At 46.0% G+C, this 25,422-nt stretch overlaps 2 gene segments (V, D, J or C); both read left to right on the top strand.

Annotated features, from left to right (window-relative positions):
* Window positions 1–6,561: 6,561 nt before the first annotated feature.
* Window positions 6,562–6,995, top strand: LOC129399674 (immunoglobulin heavy variable 4-61-like). The segment is given in 2 exon segments: window positions 6,562–6,607; window positions 6,688–6,995. Coding segments are annotated over 2 exon segments (354 nt in total).
* Window positions 6,996–10,777: 3,782 nt separating this feature from the next.
* LOC101537044 (immunoglobulin heavy variable 3-74-like) lies at window positions 10,778–12,270 on the top strand. The segment is given in 3 exon segments: window positions 10,778–10,823; window positions 10,907–11,271; window positions 12,169–12,270. Coding segments are annotated over 3 exon segments (513 nt in total).
* Window positions 12,271–25,422: the final 13,152 nt, after the last annotated feature.

Genomic DNA, 25,422 nt, shown 5'->3' with positions numbered 1-25,422 from the left:
TTCACATAAAGGAGAGATTTATACCATTACCTTCTTTATTGTCACTGAGGGAACACGATGATAATAGTCTGAGGGTTGATGCTTGTGGATCACAAACTCCCTGTGCTTCCCCCAGAACCAAATCCTACAGACTCCCACACTCTGCTGTGGCCCCTGTGTTCAGTCTCTTCTTCCCAGAATCTGAGCCCCCACCCGACTCCTCTTGGGAACCCGAGAGTGTGGTTAGGATGCAGGGGCCGTTATCATTGGATCCTGACCATCCTGACTCTGTTCTCTGTCTACCACGGGTGAATAAGATTATCTGAAATATCCTTCTCCCTGGACTTACTTAACTGAATCTAATATTTTTCAATGACATCCGTGTTTCAACAAGGTAATGACTTTTTTTTTTGCCTTTTCCTATAGCTGAATAATACTGTCCCACTGTTTTTTTTCACAACTTTTTGTCCATAAAATTGTCACTAAGAATTAGGATAGTTTCCATGTCCTTGCCACTATATTAAACACTACAAAAAGCATATGTTCATGTATATCTTGTCAAATTAATGTTTTCAGGTTTGGATGTAGTTCATTCTGGGTGGAATCACTTGGTCATGTAGGAACTATTTTTGATAGTTTTATAAAAAATAGTTTACAAAAACTTTTAATCGCTATAGTCCTAAACTGGAACAGAGAACTCCAGGACTGGAGCGATAGCACAGTGGGTAGGGCATTTGCCTTGCACGCCGATGACCCGGGTTTGATACTCTGTCCCTCTCAGAGAGCCTGGCAGGCTATTGAGAGTATCCCGCACAGCAGAGCCTGGCAAGCTACCCGTGGCATATTCGATATGCTAAAAACAGTAACAACAAGTCTCACAATGGAGACATTACTGGTGCCCACTTGAGCAAATCAATGAACAATGGGACAACAGTGCTACAGTCCTTTATTTAATCATCATTAATCACAATATTACAAAGCTATTAATGATTGTTGAAATTTTATTTTCACAACTTTTGAGAAATCTCCTTAGTACTTTTTATAGAAATAGAACCAAACATTGACATTCCAAACCAAGCTTCAAACCACATTCCTCTTAGTGGACAGCCCAGCACACTATTTCCAGTCTCGATATTGGCCATTCTCGCTGAGCTGAGAGAACCCACCACTGTCCTTCTGATTGACATCTTCCTGACAGTCAGTGCTGATAAAAATTTCAAGCCTACAGCCCACAGGGATGTCACCTCCAGGGAAGTCTCTGTGCATGTCCCAAAGCATGTTATGACCGGGGTTCACAGTCAGGGATTTCCTGGTGTAAGCTCTCTGAGTACTCTCAGTATCTTAGATATTAGGGCTGTAATTATGATGTGTGATGGGTAAGCATTTTCTCCCTTCTCATCTGTTATCTTTTTCTTAATGTAGTTTGCCTTGCCATGTAAAATCTTTTTAACTGATTGCATATTGGTTTGTTTATCTGATTTTACTTTTAGATGTGATTTCCAATCAGAGTCAAACTATTGATTATACCTCTGGGATCAGTATTGAGAGTTCTGCCTACTATTTCCTCAATGTTCTTAAGGACTTTGGCCCCATATCTGGGCCACTAAGTTACCTTAAATAAAGTTCTATAGACCATGTGAGACATGGATTCAGTTGCTCTTTATGCTTTACTTGTGCACTTTCCTTGCTCTGCTTGAACATTCAAGCAACCCCTTGCCAATAATTACTGTGGTAGATTTAAGGAATTATCTCTGGGCTACAGGTTTCATTCCATTGTGTTATCATTTATGTATATTCCTGTAACAAACACCTAGTTTACAGAAGACTCCGTGAAGCCCTGGCCAGCACCAGAAACCACCCTGCTCATTCCAACCTAGTTCAGGCCCCGCCAGTCCCACTGAGATTATGTCACAGGCACCTGTGGCTGCCTGAAGTTCTAGACTCTCAGCACTGGTCAGATATTGTGAGCAGAGACAAATCCATGTCCAGAGCACCCAGAACCTACACCACTAGAACCCACGAAGCACCAGGAATAATGAAAAAACAAAGGAATATTATGATTTCACTGGGTGGGAACTGAATCAGATAAACACTCAGGTACATCCGAATATTCGATGCTCTCTGTGGAAGACCTGAGAATAACACTTCTCTCAGAGGTCACTGAGCCCAAGAAAATACTGACGGGAAGACTCAAAAATCTCAGTGAAGGAATGAAGGAGTTAATGAAAATATCATTTCAGGGACAGAGGGATGGTGCAGTGAGCAGGGCGCCACTGTCCTTGCACATGGCCAAACAGGGTCTCATGCTGGCATCCCATGTGGTCCCCAAGCCCGTCAGAAGCCTGACCCTGATCAGTAAAGAGCAACGATTAAGCCCTGAACTGGGTGTGCAGCCAACACAAAAATAAAGAGAAAAGAAAAACTTCATTCCAACTAAAATAAAGCACTTAAGAATAGACTTTGAGGGGAATTGAAGAAGGCAAATATGGAATCGAGGGCTGGGCTTCGAGCACTGTGTGCATCTTGTTGCTGTGCCTCATGCTATAGTGAGCACAAACACAAACACCTCTCAGATTAATGCATTCCGTACAAGTACCCAAGGCTCATCTTCGTGAGGAAGGTATGTTTGAAGGTCCCAAACCCTGTGATTCACCTGAGAAATTAGTGGGGATTATGAGTCCAGTGACAGTTATCGTTGCTTTTGTGCTGTGGAAGTTGGAACTACACCTCAGACTGTGCTGTTTGCACAGAGAGGCTGAGGGGAGAGCAATACACACTGTGAAGACACAGGAGGGGAGTATCCCGACTCCAAACGCACAGTGATTCGTGTTCTTCACAATTCCACATCTGAGAATTTCCCAACAATCTAGAATGTGTGTGCACCCAGCACAGAAGGTGACTATATTGTGTGTGTGTGGTCAGCATGGAACAAGCATTGTGGATGTCCAACAACACACACTCCAAGTGCAGCAAGACACATGATTCACCGATTTCTCTCTCCTCTGGGGCTGCATGCTGCTCCTCCTGACATGTGTTTCCCACATGTGGCCAGAAGCTTCGGCTCTGTACAGAAAGTGCTACTAGTTACCTGCTTCCCACTCGAGGGCGCCTGTCCATTCAATTTCTCTTTGTCACCACTGATCTCTGACTCTCCTCCCTCTCGACTCCCCAGACCCTGTCAGCCCAGGACAGCAGTGGCTCCTCTTGGCTTCCTGAAGTGGTTGGTGCCAACACTCTTCCCAGGAGAACTGGCTCCTGTGCTCAGGCTCTGCAGCTCTGGGGTCAGAGTGGAGAGGAACAAGGTGAGCATCACCCTGGGGGGTTTCTCTGCTTCCTGTCACCTTACAGTGCCAGGGAATAGCACGCCCACTCTGGGGACTGCTGGGGACAGAGGGACCGGATAACGGTCAATCCTGTCAAACAGATGCCCGGAGCCAGTTTCCCAGCGCCAACACCAGGATCTCACACCCCCATCTGCTAGAGATGACAGCGTTTCAGAGAGACATTGGCAAGTGACTCATCCCAGGTAGGCCCAACTTCCCCCCGAGCCAAGATCTCTTGACCCTGGGCGGGAGGGGGACAGACTGAGTCCTTGCCCTGCCCAAGGCCCAGTACTCGACCCACTCGCATCTGGCTCTCGCCACTGCCAGAAAATGGCACGTCTTCAGGATTGATCTCAGAGATGCCAGAGAGTCTCCTGCACTTGAGCACCCAGCTGAAAGCCTGAGACCTGCCGCCACCTATGCAGCTGTGTAACAATCCCAAACTCACAGGGCTGCCAGCCCAGGAGAAACATAGAAATTAGATGGGAACATTGAGTGGAAGCCCACTGGGCTCATGAGTGAAACACTACCACAGAAGGCCCAAGTGCACCAACAGCTCAGGAAATCCTCAGGCTGGGATTGTAGCAACACCATTGGGAGATAGAGGCTGTAACAAACAGTGTAAGGTCAATTAATTAGTGATGCTCAGGGAGCCGGCTGGAGGGGTGGGTATCTGGGGACGTTGGTGGAGGGAAGAGCAGATTAGTGGTGGGATGGTGTTGGCATGCTGAGTACCTGGAACAACTGTATAGTGAAAAACTATCTAAATCACAGTGTTTAAAGTAAGAAAGGCGAGAGACAGAGAGAGAGAGAGGCAGAGACAGAGACAGATACAGAGACAGAGACATAGATGGAGACAGACAGAGAGAAAGAGAGAGAGACACACACAAAGAGATGACAGAGTTTCCATCAGTGACCGAGTATGAACGGGTCACTCAGTTCAGACTGAGCTCGTGCCAGGGTCTGCAGTGACAAGGGGGTTTGGGGAAAAGGTCTGTCAGACGCCCTTCAGTCATCTCCAGAAATCCACTCCTCCCAGCACACTTGTTCCATTTCAGTGTCATTGAATGTTTCCCCCTGGCATAGGCACCTGATGGAGCAACAGAACTGACTGTGGCACTGGTGGAGGGTGACAATGGTGGGAACAACAGGACCCTGAGCAGGGACACCCAAGTTCTGATGGAGATGAAAGATGCGCAGATATGGACAGAAGCAGAGTGACCTCAATGGAAACATTGAGATGTGGAGGCTGTAGATTTAATTTTGAAAGTTAGAAAAACTACAGGTTCCATGAAAATTTAAAAGAAGCATATAGAATAATTTCAACATCACTGTATCACTGAATGACGGTCATCCCGTTATTCATCTATTTGCTCAATTGGGCACCAGTAACGTCTCCATTCATTCCCAGTCCTGAGATTTTAGCAGCCTCTCCTTTCTCGTTCTTCTAAACGGTGCAGTATTGGAGGCTCTTTCAGGGTCCGGGTTATGAGACCCATTATTTTTTCTCTATTTGGTATAACGAATACGCCACGGGGAGCTTGCCAGGCTCTCCTGTGAGTTTCAATATAGCCTATAACAAATGTCTGCTTTGTGAGAATGCACCATAGACTTCAACTCAAAAATTCAAAAATCACAGAGCCAGAGTGATAGTATAGTTTGTGGGTACTGGCCTTGCCCTCACCAATGGGGGTCTTCCCCAGCATTCCATATGGTCCCATGAGCACTACAGTAGCACTTACCACTGTCATCCCACTGTTTATTGATTTTCTTGAGAGGGCACCAGTACCATCTCCATTGTGGGACTTGTTACTGTTTTTGGAATATAGAATATATCATGGGTTGTTCGTTCAAGCTCTGCCGTGAGGGCAGGTTACTCTCGGTAGCTTGTTGGGCTCTCCGAGAGGGACGAAGTAATCAGACCTGGGTTGGCCACGTGCAAGGTGAACTCCCTACCCGCTATGCTATCGCTCTAGTCCTCCTAGGAGTAATTTTTTAAATTTAATTTTTATTAAGTTGTTCACAATTTGATTGCATTTAATATTCGAAACCAATGCCACAACCATTACACCTTCCCACCACCATATCTCAATCCCGAATCCCAGACCCTGACTCAACCAAAATAATTTATTTTGTATTGCTTGTTATGAATAATCCTCTAAAAATGAGACTAAAATGTTTTCTTAGAGAAAAGTGTGTGAAGATTGTTGTACTTCACCCAGGAGCCATTAAGTTCTTCAATAAGAGATTAGTAACATTTTACTAAAGGTGGAAAATTCTGTGTTTATATGTGTGTGTCTATAAATATATTTCCCACTGAGATGTTTTCCTTCTACTTTAAACCCCACCAAATGTGGGGTGCTACTCTTGGTATATTGGTGGTGTAAAGTGTGCGATGTCCAGGAATAGACTCACTCTGGGTGAGGCTCATTTGAGCATGTGGAGAGCAGCCATGAACATGGGGGCAGTTGAGTTCTGAGGGGTTTTTGGCTGCCAGGCTGGCTCCATTGGGGCGGGTAGGGGACTCACCCGCCCCCTCCAGGATGCCCAGAATGAAACAGCCACAGCCAGGAGTAACTCTTGACTGCAAAGCTAGGAGTCATGACCGAGAATCACTGAGTATGGCCCGAAAACAAAAAAATAAATAAATAAAACTCAAACGTGAATTTTCAATTAACTATGTACTTTGTAAACAGTTATCAGACAACAATGTCATAATTTCTTTATGGAAAGAAATGAGTACTGGGAAGGGAAGTTGAAGTTTTCATTTGGATATTATTTTATAGAACATTATAGGAAACACATATAAGTAAAATTATGATTATGAACATTATAAATGGGGCTATATTTAAAAGTTTTTTGAAACATAAACAATGCAAACTATTTTCTTTAGCAACTTGAAATTGAAATGATTTTGATTATTTTAACTTGGTTAAGACAGATTATAACTTTTCACATGGTAATTCAATAAAATAAATAACTTTGAAAAAAAACTATGAAAATAAGTGAGTAGCCACCTATGGCCTGTTTCTATGTACTTCATCCGCAAGTGCTCAATCCATCAGACAGGTTGAGTTCAGCGCTCCAGTGGGACAAGGAGATGCAAGGTCAGAAAGTTTCCCTTATAACAGACTGGGTCACTTCATGAAAATCCCTCTCAGGCTCTGGGGTCAAATGCTCTCTGGGCTGTGAAGCTCACAGCTGTCTCCTCACTCAGGGCTGAGTCTCTGGGGAAGGCAGAGTTGTGGTCGGGAAGAAGATGATTCTGTGGGGTCTTCTCCTCTGCCTGCTAACAGCACCGCTGAGTGAGTGTCCTAGATGTGATAGGGTCTAGGGGAGGAAGTGACTGCAGGGATTGATAGTGACTGATTCTCCCTGTCCCCAGGTGTCCTGTCCCAGGTGCAGCTGCAGGAGTCGGGCCAAGGACTGGTGGCCCCCTCCCAGACCCTCTCCCTCACCTGCTCTGTCTCTGGATTCTCCATCACAACCAGTCCTTACTGCTGGGCATGGATCCACCAGCCCCCAGGGAAGGGCCTGCTCTGGTTGGGGGAAATATGTTATGATGGAAGCGCCAACTACAGCCCGGCCTTCAAGAGCCGCGTCTCCATCACCAGAGACACGAACAATAACCAGTTCTCCCTGCAGCTGAGCTCAGTGACCCCCGAGGACACAGCTGTGTGTTACTGTGCGTGACACAGTGAGGGGAAGTCAGGGTGAGCCCAGACACAAACCTGCTGAGACAGGCTGGGCTGCAGGGGCCTCCAGGGCCACCAGAGGGCGCTCAGGACTGAGAGGGGCACAGGGACCAGAAGGGGGTCAGGCCCACAAAGGGAATCCTAACAGCACAGTAACTGACCCACACTGTACTCAGAGTGAACGTGGGGTCACACAGGGGTCCTTGCCCTGCCATCACTCACTGTCAGGACAGGTCCATTCTAAAATCTCCCGCAAGGATCTCTGTACTGACTTCCTCCAGGATCTCACACTTCCTGCAGCCCCTGTTTCCTTCCAGACACATGGAGGTGAAGGTCTGTGACCCACCCCACAGTGACCCCTCACACTCCCCTCCTGTCTGCTCCCTGGAGACTCTCACGCCCGTGCTCAAGGTCGACCAGATATGGGTTCAGCCGAGTCTTCTGTCAGGGGGTGCCTATTCACCTGACGAACCACCTGTGACCCCTGAGTCTCCTCTTCTTCCTCACTCTGCTGTGTCCCTCTGTTCAGGGCTAAGGGAGGAGCTGCAGGAGGACTCGGGGGTAGCTCCAGCCCACACCCCTCAGCTCACTCCTGGACACTCGCCCTGCAGGGCCATCAGGAAGGGTCCCTGTAACTCACTAGTGTGTATTGGTCAGGAAGATGCTGTGGGTGTCACAACTGAACTCGATAAAAATAAAACACTGATCCTAGTAGCTAGAATGCTCATTGATTGCAATGAAAATCATCTGAAAAACATACATCAATGATGATTCACATGCTGTGCTCTTGACATGCCATAACCAGGAAATCAGGGGCTGAAATTCCTTCTCATTCTGCACCCTGAGATCCAGGGCCCCCACGGTGTGTTTCCCAGACAGGAGGCAGATGAGCTGAGTGGCCCAGAAAGAGGCAGGCATAATGGTTGATTCCTCCTGCATCTGATTTTAGTTTATTTGGAACCTAAATGGCCTGGATAGTCACACTTTATAGAGAAAATCTATTATCTTGAGAAAAAAAGATGTTCAGATAATATTCAAAGACACTGGATTGAAAGACACTACAAAAAGGAGATTTCTGTTCACAGACATTTGTCATTCAAATTTTGACAAGACGTCAGATACCCAGCCAATATTCAAGGATATTGATCCTTAATGGGACTTGGAAATTCTACTGGCCTATGAAGCAAACACCCAGTATTCTACTAACAGTGACATTGATTTTCACAAGTTATTTTTTTCTTTCTTTGCATTTCTATCTTTGTAGTGTGGCCCTTTGCTCTCCCTTCGCAGGACTTCCCCATGCTGCCCTTTCTCTGTAAACCAGACTTACTCTAAGGTCTCTGTGAGCTGAGATGGGACTCAGGCATGAGTGACCTCCACGTGGAGGCAGGAAGGATTCCCTTCTCCTTGGAGCTTTCTCTGAACACACCTCCCTGGGCAAACTGGTGTGAATCAGGCTGGGCTCACTTCCCAGTGCTCACACTTCCTGTCTCCGATGGTGGTGAGGACACACTCCCTCTATTAATACAGGGAATTGGGGGACTCTGAAGGAACCCCCCAGACCACAGGTGGGGCTGCAGGGGCGCTGCCAACTACCAGAGGGCACTGGGGAGCCACCTCAAAAAAAGGTCTCACCCCCACCAGGGGGCAAAGATGGTCACCATGTGCTAGAAGCACACACGTGCCAATATTCTGTCACAACACAGAGACACTCAGACCCCATCACCCCACCCACTCCCACCCATGCCCAGTTCCAGGGTCTTTCCTAGGACCCTTCCCCATCGCTCCCAGAGCAACTCCACTTTCAGTGACACCCTCATACTCCCAACCCCTCCCTGTGGTCTGTCCTCCCTGTCCCCAACACTCACCCCATCAGGCCCCCAGGACTTCAACGCCTTGCAGGTGAGTATTAATCAGTACTTTCCTGTTTGTTATTATATTTATAGCTTTCTCTTTATATTCATGTAAGATACAGAAAAGAGTTTCCTCATTTTTCTCCCTGCTTCTAGAAAACTCTGTGACCTATTTTATAGGTCCAGGACTGAGAGTAATCCAAGACGCCTTTAGGCCTGAGTAAAAACACACAATATATCCCTAGAGGGGAAGGCTATTGAGAGTGAATCTCCGTCATCACACCCTAAACACACTTACACAAACAGGAAGCACTGCAGAGAGCATGAGGGAGGCGTGAGGTGTGGGGGAAGGAATAACATGGGCCAAGGGGAAACACTGGGGTGAGGGGTTCATCCACTGTTTTGATGTGATGATCACTGAACATGCGTCCATATATGTCCGTGATCATGAAACATTAGTGATATACAAGTCAGTATTCTGTGGATCCTGGCCTCCTGTGGTGTTTACTGCTAATCAAATACTGATGTGGTAAGAAGGAGACATGGGGTCGGGCTGATGTGAAGAGTCACAGGCCATGCATCTCTATGCACGCTAGTCTCCAACATCTTCCAGGTTAATGCAAAATTCAGAAATAATACAACTTGTTCTCATTACAGGAAAGAAGTTCTTGACAGTTGATAGCCCATATTTTGTTTGGTTTTCTTATTAGTTATTTGTGAGTTTTTGTCTGGTTTGGGGGCTATACCTGGCGTTTCTCAGGGATTACTCCTGACTCTGCACTCAGGAATTACTCTTGAAATTGCTGGGGGAAGCACATGGGATACTGGAGATCAATCCTGGGTCAGCTGTGTGCAAGGCAAGAGCCGACATAGTGCAATCCTTCAGCCCCTGTTGTTTTGGATGTGTTGTTGTGCCACTCTGAGTATATTCCTGGCTCTGTGTCAGGATCACTCCTGGTGGGGGCATGAGAAACCATATGAAGTGCAAGGAATGAACCTTGATCTGCCGCATGCAAGGGAAGAAGCTTACCCCTCTGCTGCCTCTACATCTCTGGTTACTGGGGAACGATCCTGGTGAACAGGGACAAACTGTGGAATGCTGTGAGTATTTTAAAGACAGACTGAAGAGAGAAGGGGGTGGGGGGGCAGGGCACTAACATTCTCATGGACTGAGAGCTCCTAATGCCCAACACAGTGAGAGTTTTCACTTTAAACTAGGAATCATCAGAAGAACGACATTCCTAGGTCAGCTGCCTGACTTAGTCTATATGAGCTAAGCCTTTACACATCTGAGAGCCTCTGATGTCAGGACAAACATCAGGACAAACATCTTTAACCTAAAAGATGTTTCCTCTTGGAGAAACAGCAGAGAAAAAGCAACACAGGATCCTGCCTCAGGTTTCACAGATATCAGGGCTATGCTATCGCGCCATTCTGCCTTACTCCTGATTCTATTTCAATTCTCGGTTCACAACTTATTCATGACTGGGCGTGAGTCAGTGGATTACTTTTGTCTCAATAAGGGACCAACTCTGACAATGCGTTATGAGAATATAGCATTAAGTATCTAAGTTTTTCTGTGTCAAAAGATGCATGAAACAGAAGTATGACTGTAGATATTACATGATGATCTTCAAAAATAAGAACAAAATATCACAAATTAAATTGGTTGTCGTATAATAATTCCATGATAGAATAGCATAGTTTCTGAATATTTTCCGGGTCACAAGGCACCCCCAGAACTGACACTTGCTCTCAAGTCCTAAACTTGTTCTTCAGATTCAAATAAAACCTTTTACGTAGAATGAGGATATGCAAATTAGCCTCTCCCTGTGATGATGAAAACAGCCCAGCCCTGCCTCATCTCCGGGAGAGGAATCTGGTAAGGGGGTCCCAGGAGCTCCATCCTGACTCACACAGAACCAACATGGCGTGTGGGCTGAGCTGGCTTCTCCTGGTGGCTGTGTTAGGTGGTAACTCCAGGGCGACAGAGACACGGAGCACGGGAGAGATGGGAGAGGAGAGTTTCCTGACCGGGATATCTCTGTGTTTGCAGGGGTCCAGTGTGAGGTGCAGCTGTTGGAGTCTGGGGGAGACTTGGTGCAGCCCAGAGGATCCCTGAGACTCTCCTGTGAAGCCTCTGGATTCACCTTTAGTGACTACTGGATGAGCTGGGTTCGCCAGGCTGCAGGAAAGGGCCTAGAGTGGGTCTCACGCATTAGGTATGATAGTGATTATATAAGCTATGCGGACTCTGTGAAGGGCCGATTCACCATCTCCCGAGACAACAGCAAGAACACACTCTATCTGCAAATGAGCAGCTTGATGGGGGAGGACACGGCCCTGTACTACTGTGTGAGAGACACAGTGAGGCGAAGGCCCTGTGGGCCCAGACACAAACCACCTGCAGGAGGAAGCAGGGTGAGCTTCAGGGCTGCAGGCCCCCAGGAGGCTCTGAGGACTCTCCCCTGAGGAAACGTTTCTCTTGCCCAGATGAATCATGTTTCTGTGGAGATCAGGACTGACCTGCGCCTCAGCTCTCAGATGACCCCACAGACACCTTGCCCTGTGGGTTTTGACTCTTAAGTTGTCCATCTCCATTGTGGATAGGAAAAAATTTTTTCACATTCTCCTTGAACACACAAACTCTGTGCCTCCTGACTCTTCCCTGGACCTGAACCCAGATAGCCCTTTCCTGTTCATCCTGCACCTGGGAGTCCTGTTCTCTGGGGTGGGTTGACCTTTGTCTCCTTATCCCCACTCCAGATGGATATTCAAGGTTTCCCATTCTCTCTGCACCCCTAAGCCATTTGTAGTGGAGAAACCAGGTCCTGTGACACATGCAGTTCTGACCTCTCCTCAGTGAGACAAGAGGCAGATCTCATGGGACCCCCAACTCACCCTCAGGGAGTCTCGGGCTCACCAAGGCAGCCCTGGTTGAGTCCTGACACGGGCTTCTAGTGCCCAAAGGGAGATGCTCTGAGCCATGGGACCAGCCTCCTCTCCTCAGGGAATCTGACTTTCTCAGGATTGGATTCCTCACATTGTGTCTCCCGCAGTCACACACGGCCTTTGCTGGGACCAGCTCTGGGTGTACAGTTCTTAAGCAAGGATGCTGTGAGGGTTAAGAGAACAGACATAAGAGAGAAAAATCATGGGTACAAGAAACTAACTGCCTCCTGGCCTGAGAACCCTGACTGTCCTCCACATTCAGTATTTATTTTCTATAAGCAGAAATCACCAAAGCAGAAAGAACATCCTTGGGTCAGGTTCCTAAATACCTTACTCTATCTCAGTTGGATTTTATCTATATCCCAGGGTGTTTTCACCGGATCAACATTTTATCAAGGGCTTTCTCCAGAGGAGAGGGAGCATGATAGAGCAGATACAGGACCCCCACAGGCCGTGTTCAGCCTCTGAGGCCAGTGCTCTGGATTCAATGGTCCCATGGACTACACATCCAGCCTGTCTCCCTTATCCATATCCCCAGCAGACCGTGACCGCAGACCTCAGACTTCTCAGTGCTCTGTAGACTGTGCTAATAGGGGGCCTCCTGGTGCCTCTCAGGGTCACAGGAGTCACAGACACTGAGAGACTCTCACACCCATCATGGGGATCTCTGTCCCCTGTCTTTTACCGTGATCGGGGCCCTTTAGCACATTGATTGATCCTAAAGTCTAACAGAACCTTCTCATGACTGAGTTTTCTCCCTCAGCCCCACATTGAACCAGGTGAAACTTGGAGTGGAAGCTGCAGAGGTGCAGGAGTGGGGATAGTCCACGGTCGTGTCCTGTCCTCATTCTCAACCATGGACCCTCCCCTATGCCATAGCTGTGAGGAAGGATCCTCAGGTTCTGTCTGTGAGAGGTCTGTGCTCCCAGCATTTTTGTAGGAGAAGGTGGGGTCATCAGGTATTAGTGCACTAACCAATTGGTGTTCAACCCAAGTCACACAATAATTTTCAATAGTCTTGACACAAGCAATTTCATAGCTTAACACCCAATGAATGTTGAAAGTAAATACGCATCTCAGTGATCATTATCCTAGGAATTAAGTGTCCCTTTGACTTGATAGTTGGTCTCCATCAAACATGAACTCTACAGGCAGGTGTTCAAGGTATAACCATGTACCAGATTATAACCACAATGGGCACCAATTCCCATACTGAAGGTCTGAGGGTCCACGCAATCCTCAAAACACTAACCTGGTGCTGGACAAATTCAATTCTATTCTGAGACTTTCCCTGGACACAGCATCACACCCCAGGTTCCATCTCAGTGCAGGAAGATCCCACAGGCTTCTCCTGGGCTTCTGACCAACACCTACTGGAGGGGAGTCTCATGACTTCATCTTTAGTGAGATTACTGGGATTGACTTGGTCACAGAATTTAAAAAATGATTTTTGTTTGAGAAATATTAATTTATTTCCTAATATTGAGCTGATGAACAGAAGATGAGCAGAAGAAAGTGATGCACAGTGCAGGTGAGCGGAAGGACCCAGAGTCAGTCTCTCTCCCGCAACCCGTTCTCCTGAACTTCACCAATCCTTAACCAACTTAATGTCTTTATAATGATTTCATTGGAGACCATTGCAGATACTTAATACATTTATCATTGTAGAATAACCTCACTCTACATTCAACCTTCCCCAAAACATGAAGTTTGGGCATAAGAATCTCAATTCCAGCCCTCCCCTTGCATGGTGATCTGGTTGAAAAGCTCTCCTGTGTTGGTGACCTTCCAAAGTGCCTGTTTAACAATAAATGCAGAGTTGAGTCTTTCTTAATAAATAGAAAGAGATTTGGTGATTCAATGCCAACGACAAAGATGGAAACTGTGTTTCTTACTGTGAATCACTTTCTCAGGGACCAAATGATTAAATGAGGATAAAATTGGGGAAACTGACAGACTGTGACTGTGACGAATCCAGGGCTTCCCTGCAGGGGGCGCTCACACCCACTCAGCAGAGCTGCAACCCAGGAGCAGGAGCACAGGGCCCGGAGGGTTTGTCACGCAGGGTCCCGATTTCCTGTTGGAACAACAGCAGCAGAAATGCTCTGATGACAGGTCAGCAGGATTGTGTGTCCCAGTGCTGGTTTCTGTCTAATCCCCGATTCACTGTGAGAACTGACCTACTCAGGGCAGCCAAGACAATATTAATGACGGTTTCTGGGCATCAGGACTCTCACCTGCTGGACAGTGGACAGCTGCATGTGCGTGTGAGATGACCCAAATTGGCCCTTCTGTCCACACGCCGGGCCTGCTGCAGACAGAACTCGAGGACACGAGGGCTGGTCAGCCCCCCGACGTCTGCTGCCCCCGGCTGTCTCCACCACACTGTCTCCTCCTGTGACCTGTCCTCAGTGAAGTGGAACCCACCGCACACCTCCTCTAAATTCCCCCCCCACTCTGTGCTGACCCTGAGGCTCAGGGGCTGGACTCCTGCTCATTCTCCCTGGTGAGTTTCAATTCGTCTCTAACGTCCATCTCTGGTCTCTGCCCCCATGAACCTGCAGACATGTTACTATCACGTGGGCTGGTGAGGCCTCACCCCTGCTCACCCGCATGCCCTGAACACAGGGACTCAGTGTCAGGAAGGGTATCCACGGCTGCTGAGCCAGGAGCCCTCAACAACCCACACCTCGTGGTACAGGGCGAACTGAGGGGGCCGCCCATTGGTGTCCATCGAGAGACACAGTCAGGGGTGGGGGGCTGGTCACTCACACACCCTCTCTGCATGCTGACTCCCGCATCTGCATCTGTCTCTCTGAGGGGTATGACAGGAACCGTGCAGGTCTCTCCTGGGTGCTGTGGAATCCCTGTTCACTGAAGTGAGAAATCAGTGCTGCTGACCCGGAGAGCAGGTAAAGGCCCTGTACAGTGTGAGTCTGTGCACTGAGGCCAGATCCCGAGCTAATAGGCTGAGAGCTGAGGACCCTCCATTAGCTCTGCCCTGAGTTCCTGCAGAGTCTCCCTGGGGTCCGCTCCTTTTTCTACAGAGGCTCCTCTATGCAAATCTGCACTAGGACCCAGGGTTAAAACCACGTTAACATTCACCCCAACTCGGACTCCCTTTCTCCCTGACACAGTGTCTGAGATCATGGAACTTGTGGGCAGGAACGTGCATCAGCGCTGGTTCCTCCTCTTTCTGGTGGAAGCTCCCGGATGCGAGCACCCCTGGACAGAGGCTCCAAGGTGGGCATGGGGGCTCTGAGCCCGTGACTCACTGTGGGCCTCTGTCCCCAGGTGTCCTGTACCAGGTACAGCTGCAGGAGTTGGGGCCAAACCTGGTTAGGCCCTCGCAGACGCTGTCTCTTACCTGCTCTGTCTCTGGATTCTCCTTAACCAGCAACCATGTGCACTGGGTCCGCCAGGCCCCTGGAAAGGGGTTGGATTGGATTGGTCATATAGTATATAATGGAAACACAGACTATAACCCAGGTCTTAAGTCCCGACTCAGCATCTCCAGGGACACCTCCAAGAACCAAGTTTACCTAAAACTAAGCAACTCAGTAACTGAGGACACAGCCGTGTATTATTTTGCAAGACACACAGTGAGGGCAAGTCCCTGTGAGCCCAGACACAAACCTGCTGAGTGAGACAGGGCAGCTGCAGCAGTGCGTGTGACCACCAGGGGGCACGCTGCTCCAGTGTTCAGGGCTCTGTCCAGGGGTAGCGTGAGAGGGGCTGTATATGGGTTGCTTTCTTCTTCATTTTGTTTTGTTTTGTTTTTGCTTTTTGGGTCACACCTGGCGTTGCACAGGGGTTCTTCCTGGCTCTGCACTCAGGAATTACTCCTGGCGGTGCTCAGGGGACCATATGGGATGCTGGGAATTGAACCCGGGTCAGCCGCATGCGAGGCAAACGCCCTACCCGCTGTACTATCTCTCCAGCCCCATTTTTTCTTCATTTTGTTTACAATTCTTTTTCCCTATTTTAGGGGGATCACTTTTTATTATGATATTTCAGCCCACATTTAATAAAGCAAGTATAAAAACTTTAGTTATTATTTCCTCTTCTAGTACAAATTTGTTTATTCCTCCTCTGTCTCAGAGTCCACTAGAGATTGTTCTATTCCTTTAGGTAAGGTGTGGATGGTTTTCCTGCATATAAAGATCATTCCTTCTTTCACAAAAGAGAATTCCCCCCTTATCGTCATTGTGTAAATATGCTGACATGCGTGTTGGTGCTGGTGGGTCCCAAACTCCCTGTGCTTCTCCCAGCACCAAATCCCCACAGACCCCCACACTCTGCTGTGGCCCCTGTGCTCGGCCTCTTCTTCCCAGTGACCTGAGACCCCACCCTACTCCTGTTGGGAACCCCAGAGTGTGGCTAGGATGCAGGGGCCGTTATCATTGGATCCTGTCTATTCTGACGCTCTGTTCTCTGTGTATCACAGGTGTATGAGATTGTCTGAATTTGTCCTTCTCCCTCTGACAAACTTCACTTAATCTGATATTCTCTAGTTCCACTAGGATGCAGAAAATGGTGATATTTTGTGGTTTCCTATAACTGCACAGTTTCCCATTCTGTATATACCCCACAACTTCTTATTCATGAAACTCTCATTAAGCATTAGGATGGTTGTTCCATACCCTGGTATCCATTATAAGTGCTACAACCAACATGTTTACATATATTTTCTCAAATGACTTTATGCTTGGGTGAAGGTGCCAAAAATAGAGTCACTTGTGACGTGGAAATTCTATTTTCATTTTTTAGAGAAATCTCATGGGCCGGAGTGATAGTGCAGCGGCTAGGGCGTTCCCCTTGCAAGGGGCTGACCCAGGTTTGATTCCTCCGCCCCTCTCTACGAGCCCTGCAAGCTATCAAGAGTATCTTGCCTGATGGCAGAGCCTGGCAAGCTACCCGTGGCGTATTCGATATGCCAAAAACAGTAACAAGTCTCACAATGGAGACATTACTGGTGCCCACTTGAGCAAATTGATGAGCAACGTTTTCTGTCTCTCTGTGGAACATAGGAAAAGGGAGATGGAGAGAGAAGTAAAATAGTATTATCTAAAGAAATTTACTTAAAAATATGTAAGGAGAGAGACTGAAAGAAAAAGAGAGAGGCACAGGATTGACAGACAAAGACAGAAAACGAATCTCTTAATTTCACTTGTTCAGGTTTTCGATTGTCCTGGGTGGGAAGATGTTTTCTAGACTTCTAACATGTCTGACCAGAAATCAGAACTCAAGGATTTTCCATTTGGAGGACCCCATGTGTCTCATGATCACGGCTCTCTTTTTCTCTCCCCTTGCATTTCTCTGAGTAAATTTCTGTACATAATACTATTGTGTATCACTGAAAAAGTCAGAGTTAACAAGTCATTTATGCCATAAAACTTTATTTATTTTATGCCATTCATTTTTATTTCCACACTCAACACTTCGACCACGAATGTGGAAAGGTCGGAGTGAGCCTGAATCTCAGCAAAATAATGTTCATGAAAAATGAACTAGTCCCTGATATTCCATTTGCTCTCAATGAAACGAACATCTCCTAATGCAACACCTATATGCACCTGGGTCGAGAATTCAACATGAGAAACGACTTGGCGCCAGAACTGCGCAGGAGGAAGAGAGCAGCATGGAATGTCTTCAAGAGCATTGAAGAAGTGGTTAAGAGGATGAAGAACCTCCAGTTCCAGGCACATCTTTTCAACTTCACCATTCTTCCTGCACTAACATATGCCTCAGAGACCTGGGCCCTATGTAAACAGGATGGGAATGCTATTCAGCTATCCCAAAGAGGAATCTAAAGAGCTATGCTTGGAGTATCACATTTTACTTAAATGAAAGAAGGAATCCGAAGTTCCGACCTCCGTCGATGGTCAAGGATCAGGACGCTGTCTCGTTTGCCAAGGCGTCAAAAATCAGACGGTCCAGACACGTAATTTGATTCAGAGATGACCACTGGACTAGAGCTGTTACCAACTGGATTCCACGGGATGTCAAAAGACCGTGTGGCCACCCACCAATGAGATGGTCAGACTTCTTTGTCAGAACTCTGAATGAATGGTTTTGAGTCCCTTCATGTTCCTGGAGCGAGCAGATATCATTAGGCTACACTAGCATGTGACAGGGACGAATGGTGACATTACTGGCACCCACTTGAGCAAATCATAGATCAACGGGATGAAAAGTGACAAGTGACAAGTGTAATTTCTGGTTTACTTATATTTACCCTACTACTACAGTTATATAATAAACTTGTTTGCAGCTGTTAGACTAATACCTAGTTGTTGTTTTTTAACTATTTATTAATTTCACTGTCACTGTCATCCCATTGATCATCGATTTGCTCAAGTGGGCCCAAGTAATGTCTCCATTCATCCTAACCCTGAGATTTTAGCAGCCTCTCTTTACTTGTCCTTCCCTACAGTGCCGCATTAGGGGCTCTTCAGGGTCAGGGGAATGAGACCTACCATTGTTACTGGTTTTCATGGGGAGATTGCCAGACTCTCCCGTGCAGGCAGTAAACTCTCTGTAACTTGACAGGTTCTCCGAGAGGGAGAACTAAGCTATAAGATGTCAAGCAGCCATGAATGCTTGGTTTTATAGCCTCTGGATGTTGGCTGTTGATGGGATTACACGGTGACTCCGGGAGCAGTTTCTGGGTGTGACTGCCTAGCTGCTAGAAAATGGGTATCTGGGTGGAAGAGGCCTAGTCCTAATCATTGTTCCTTGTGAGTAAACATTTCAGAGAGGAAAGGCTGGCTCTGCATTTAATGTTTTCCCTTATCTACTCTTCGCTGTCTGCCTGGCTTCAGAGTGACACCCAGACTGTCCCGTGTCAAGCCAGAGCAGTGCACTAGGGAGAGTGAGTGTGACCAAGACCCCCTTTACGTTCATTAGGGGGCCAGCATGTAGCTCAGGCATTGGACACTTGCCTTGCACATAGCTGAACTAGGTTTGATTACCCCAGGTCCCACCTGAAGTGCCCCTGAGCACAGAGATAGGAGTGAGCCCTAAGCACTGCCAGGTGTGGCCCCCAAACCAAAAACAGACAAACAGAATCGGCTGTGCTTTCAGGCTGGTTGACCGCAGTTGGGGACTGGACCTGTTCCCAGAAACACACGTGGGCATTGTCGAGTCAGGCTGCTCTCAGCTCATGCACAGACTCACCCTGCTAACACTTCCCATAACCCGCTGCCCCTCGCCCTGCTGCTCTTGGCTGAGTGGAGAACTGGGGAAAATTAATTAATTAATTAATTAATTAATTAATTAATTAAACAAATATTCAGGATTTGCCTTCAGGGCACGCTTGGATGGGGTGGGAAAATTTGAAATAATTCTGGTGGGAAGGTGATGGTGGTGGGATTGGTGTTAGAATATTGAATGAGCACTGTGTGGTGTGACACTAAAAATAAAAACAAATATCTAAAGTCTTTTTTATTTACTCATTTATTTTTGTATTACACTCAGCGATGCACAGTGGTTACTCTTGGCTTTGCACTCTGGAATTACTTCTGGTGGTGCTCAGAGGACCATATTCCCACATGGTACGGCCTTCAAATGCTTAAAAGATAAACAGTCAGGTCAGTGTATCTTGCACATTTTGGTGCGAGCTTCGGTAACATTTCCAGTGCACTCCCATAAATCTGTCAGGCCCAGTGCTCTCCCATGAATCTGGTGGGCCCTTAGCTCTGTTGATTTAAATCATAAAAAGAATGCTTCTTTCTCCCTTCACTTTTTTAACCTAGGGGTCAGTTTCAGTTTCCCAGTCCTCATTACATCTTCTTAGTTCTCATTATAGTTTCATATTTCTCATTACATTCAGCTTACTTGTCATTACAGAGTTGTCAAGGAAAAGAGTTTGAAACTTTTAGTGGCTCTCCTTCATGTCCTTATAACAACCCTTTGTTCTTGCTCTTCTCTTGGATGGGGTCCAGCCTTTTCTGGGCCTGTGCTGATGCCCTGTTAAAGGCCTCATCAGGTCTCAGTTCCTGTGTCCATGAAGAGATGAATGCTTTTAGCTAATGAAAGAGTAACTTCTTCAAATCCCCTAATCATAGGGATTTTTCTTTGGCGTTTGGGATCACTGCCGGTGATGCTCATGGGTTACTCTGCACTCAGGAATTACTCCTCACGGTGCTCAGGGGGCCATATGGGATGCTGGGGATTGAACCAGGGTAGGCCACTTGCAAGGCAAATGCCTTACCTGCTGTATAATAAAAACCAAGGCCCACAAATCCTTGGTTTTTATTATATCCAAATAACTTATTTCCAGCTCCCCACCCCTCAATTACCTACCTGCTTCACTATTAAATCAATTTCTTACTGTAGAACGGTCTCAAGGACAAGGAAGCTTCAAAGTGAGAAATTATGGTTTTTTCACAGAAGCTGCAGAAAACTGGAAACAGCATCATTCTGCCGCTATCAAGGAAAAAGTCTTTACTGCTTTGGGCTCCAGAGAATTTTTCCTGAAAACTTCTTGCCACCACTCTGCTACCATTCTGCTATCAACTAGTTAATGACAAGAAAACACACTAACTACATTAGTAAATGCACTGATGGAGTAAGCTTCAAGAAAACTGATACTGATGCACTCAAGGAAATCTGAAATTTTTGTTATGAGGGATATGGACACTCCATATATAGGCATTGACACCAATACCAACAAAGCTGTCTGGGCCAAATAAATAAGGAATTTACCATACCATTTCTGTGTGCAGTTGCTCAGGAAATGTAATAAAAATTTACCAACAAGCTGCATAGTTTGTCAACCTATATATCTTTATACATTGAAAAAATCTACAGTCACTCAATAGGATTTGTAACTAACGACTATCAAGTGTCATTAAAATAACCCCCGAAATTGAAAGTTAAATGAGCATAATTTACATAAGTTAAATGAACAAACATAATTTTACTTGAAACCTTATCAAAGCTCAGATCACTCTAGAATAACACTGAATTTCAAGGAGGATCAAACATCCTAGAGAAAAACTAGATCAGATATCCTAGCACAACAAGGAAGGAGCCCAGTTTCCATCTCTTCACAAAAGTGCCACACAGGTGTCATGAATAAAAATATATCTGTGAAAACCCAAGACTTCATCTAAGAAGCACAGCAGTGGGAGTGCAAAGTCACTACAGTGTTTAAGGTGTTTGCCTGGCATCTCAATTCCAGGCAGGGGTCCTCTGGGCCATGCAAGAAGTGATCCCTGAGCACAAAGCTGAAGTGTTCTAGCAAAAGCCCCCAAAAATATGCCTAGCTTAAAACCCCTCATTTCAAGGACTGACTAAAAAACTCAGATGGAAGTTTAATTATTTTGTATATGATTGCCTTCGAATTTTTATATACAACTTACCTTTTTGTTCAAAATTGGGTACATGTCTTTTGATTGCTAAAGTAGCACTGTAGCACGGTCATAGCACTGTTGTCCCGTTGTTCATCGATTGCTCGAGCGGGCACCAGTAACGTCTCCATTTTGAGACTTGTTGTTACTGTTTTTGGCATATCAAATATGCCACGGGAAGCTTACCATGCTCTGCCGTATGGGCGGGGTACTCCCGGTAGCTTGCCCAGCTCTCCGAGATGGATGGAAGAATTGAACCCGGGTCAACCACGTGCAAGGCAAACGACCTACTGGCTGTATTATCACTCCATTCCCCAGACAAAATGTGTCACTTGAGAATGCTAGGCAAGTCTCCCTCTTTAGAGACTTCTGCTGTGTCTTTCAATAAATTGACTTTGGTCTACCTAAACTGTCTCACTCCTGGTAAATTCTTGTTACCATGCCCAGTTTGGACCCAGTCTGGGTTTAAGCACTTTCTCCCAATCCTTCAGAATACAGAGCTGATACAGGCAGGTAGACCGAAAAGGGCCCCCATGGCATTGAAATTCCTTGGGGAGTAATAAAACCAATAGCCCCAAGGCATCAAAAAGCCTACCTGCAGAATCAGGAACTAAGGCCTGATAAGACTTCGCTTGGCACCAACAAAACTGGAGATGTTGGACCCCACCCCTTTGAGAGAAGATCTAGCAGGAACAAAGGCCAGGGAAAAAATTTCAAAGAGGACCATTAACCACTTCCAACTCTACCCCTTGGCAACCACCCTTACAATGGACTCTGACCTAGTTAGGAGTCCCATATGAGGCAGCTTGGGGAAAATCCCTAAAAGTTGCCTTGAACAAAGGAAGTGTGCATATGTTGGCTAAGCCCATGTGTTCCTTATGTCCATGTGGCCAAACACATGCATTTCCCAAACACCTGTCCCTCACATCTCTGTTCTTGAGATGTATACAGGAGCTCTCTTTGCCTTTGGAGAAGCCTGTGTTGTTCACTTCCTCCACCATCTTCCTCAAAATAGCCAACTAAAATCGGTTTTTACTTCACTGTTCATCTCCTGAAATTCTTTTCTGTAAGAAAGACAAACTGCGTGCGAGTGTTGGCATGGGGCACCAGTGGGTATCATATGTGGCTTGCTGGCCAGCGTTCAGTTCATCCCGCAGTGCCTGTTCTGCTTACCAAAATTTCCTTCATGCATGAAGGAACCAGCAGAGGAACCCAGGTGTGCGGGACTCAGGGCCGAGATCTCCAAGGCTGCTCGGATCTGGACTGGCCTCTTCCACCCAGATTCCCCATTTTCCAGTAGCTAGGCAGTCACACCCAGAAACTGTCCCCTCGCTGTGTAATCCCATCAATGTCCAACATCCAGAGACTATAAAACCAAGCTCCTGGAAGACATCTGGTAGCCTAGTTCTCCCTCTTGGAGAACGTGACAAGCTACCGAGAGTTTATTGTCCACAAGGGAGAGTCTGGCAAGCTCCCCGTGATGTATTTGTATCCCCAATACAGTAATAGATATATACATACCTCTCGGAGAGCCAGGCAAGCTACCGAGAGTATCCCACCCGCACGGGCAGAGCCTGGCAAGCTACCTGTAGGTTATTAGATATGCCAAAAACAGTAACAATAGGTCTCATCCCCCTCACCCTGAAAGAGCTCCAATCATTGGGAAAGATGAGTAAGGAGAGGCTGCTAAAATCTCAGGACTGGGAGGAATAGAGATGTTACTGGTGCCCACCCGAGTAAATCCATGAACAACGGGATAAAAGTGAAAGTGAAGTGAAGAAAGACAAGGACTCAGATGTCCTGGGCAAGGCCTAGGACTAGCTTTCTTTTCCTGAAAAGAGCAATTCCTAGTTCAAGCCTGAGTCCACGGCTCCCGGAGAGACTGATGGTGGGATAAACTCTCATGTCGAGAAAGACAAGTGGGTATCATATGTGGTTTGCTGGCTACCTATTGGGGTTGGTGAATGGGCTCATCATAGACTTCATCAGTCTTAGCCTTCCCAGCCAGTCCCAGAGTGACAGAGGTGCATCAGGAGAAAGTGACTGTCTCTCTTCTCCACCTCACAGAAGTCACCCATGATTGTCCACTGACTTCAAAGCCAAGAGTAAGCCCTGGGTACAACAGAGGAAAGGGAATAAGGGAAGGGGACTAAAAGGGGGAAAGAATAAATAGGAGGAGGAGGAGGGGGAGGAGGAGCAGAAGCACTTTTCGTATTGCCAATATATCATTATACTCTCTTCTAGCCTGCATGATTTCTGCTGAGAAGTCTAATAAAAGCCTGATAAAGATACTTTTATATATTGCATTTATTCGGCCTTCAATATTTTTGTCATTAACTTTTGTTAATTTAACTCTGATAACTCTTCCTTTAGATTAGTTTTGATTATGAAAGTTGGGTGCATTCTTTGCTTCCTGGATATGTAGTTTGGGAAGTTCTCAGTTATCATTACTTGAAATGTGGCCTCTGACCCCTTCTCTCTCTTTAAGATTTGCTAGTTCCACAGCTTTGATGTTTACCCTTGTAATGGAGCCGAATATTTTGGTAGATTCTCTTCATTTCTCTGGAATCCTGTTTGTCTCTCTTCCATTTGTGGCGTCGCTATGATTTTATTGTGGGAAATTATACCCTTAATAATAACCTCAATGTCAAATAGTCTCCTGGGTAAAACAAGTTTATAGGTCAGACAATCAGGGTTGCAAGAATAGAATAGATTACCGTAACTTCAATGCTATACAGTAAAGATGATTGCTAATTGTTTATTGTCCTAGAGCCACAGCTATGTAAATATCCCAGCCTTTGTTCTTAAAGTAACTGTTAAGACTGAAGAAGGTCACAAGAGACAGTGAAGATCATTTCTTATTGATAAAGGGATCTGTACAACAGGAAGAACTAACAATACTAAATATATATGCACCTAATGAAGGACCAGCAAAGTACTTAAAACAACTACTCATAGACTTGAAGAAAGACATCGATAGCAACACAATACTAATGGGAGACTTCAACACCGCTTTATCACCTCTTGATAGATCAACCAGACTCAAGCTTAGCAAGGACATACAGCATCTCGGGAAGAAATGGAAGAAAGGGATTTAGTAGATATATACAGGACACTTCATCCTCAAAAAGCTGAATATACATTCTTCTCAAGTGTGCATGGAACATTCTCCAAGACAGACCACATGCTGAGCCACAAAACATACCTCCATAAAATTTAGAAGATAGAGATTGTATCAACGATCTTCTCAGACCACGATGGACTGAAATTAGAAATAAATCACACACACAAACAGAAAATGAAATCAAACACCTGGAAATTAAACAGCTCACTATTGGACAATGAGTGGCTTAGAAAGGAAATCAAAAGATTCCTGGAAACGAACGACAATAAGGACACGAGTTACCAAAATCTATGGGACACAGCAAAAGCTGTTAATAGGAAAGTTCATAGCTCTACAAGCACTCCCCAGGAAGGAGGAGTGAGCCCACATAAGTAACCTAACTTCACAGCTTAAGAGCTTGGAGAATGACCAACAAAAGGAGCCCAACCCTAACAGGAGGAAGGAAATAATAAAACTCAGAGCAGAAATTAATGAGATGGAAACAAAAAAAACAATCCGAAAGATCAATGAAACCAAGAGCTGGTTCTTTGAGAAAATAAACAAGATCGATAAACCTCTAGCAAGACTCACAAAAAAGGGGAGAGAGAAAACCCTAATAAACTGTATTAGAAACGAAAATGGGGACATTACAACAGAAATTACAGAAATTCAAAGGATCCTCAGAGATTACTTTGAGAATCTTTATGCCACGAAACATAAAAACCTTGAGGAAATGGATAAATTCCTAGACTCCTATAGCCTCCTAAGGCTGAACTAAGAAGACCTGGAATACCTGAACAGAGCTATCACCATCAAAGAAATTGAAACAGTAATAAAAATTCTCCCCAAGCACAAAAGTCCTGGCCCAGATGGATTTGCTAGTGAATTCTTCCAAACCTTTAAAGAGGACTTACTCCCAATCCTCTTTAAGCTTTTGCAGGAAATTGAAGTATCAAAAACACTTCCAAACAGTTTCTATGAAGCAAATAACACCCTGATACCAAAAAAGACAAAGATACCACAAAGAAAGAGAATTACAGACCGATATCCCTGATGAACACAGACGCAAAGATCCTCAACAAAATATTAGCAAATAGAATCCAACGACTCATCAAAAAGATCATACACCATGAACAAGTAGGATTCATCCCAGGGATGCAA

Source organism: Sorex araneus, chromosome X, assembly GCF_027595985.1.
Source record: "Sorex araneus isolate mSorAra2 chromosome X, mSorAra2.pri, whole genome shotgun sequence".
NCBI classification, from domain to species: Eukaryota; Metazoa; Chordata; class Mammalia; order Eulipotyphla; family Soricidae; genus Sorex; species Sorex araneus.
This window is presented reverse-complemented; position numbering and strand designations above follow the sequence as displayed.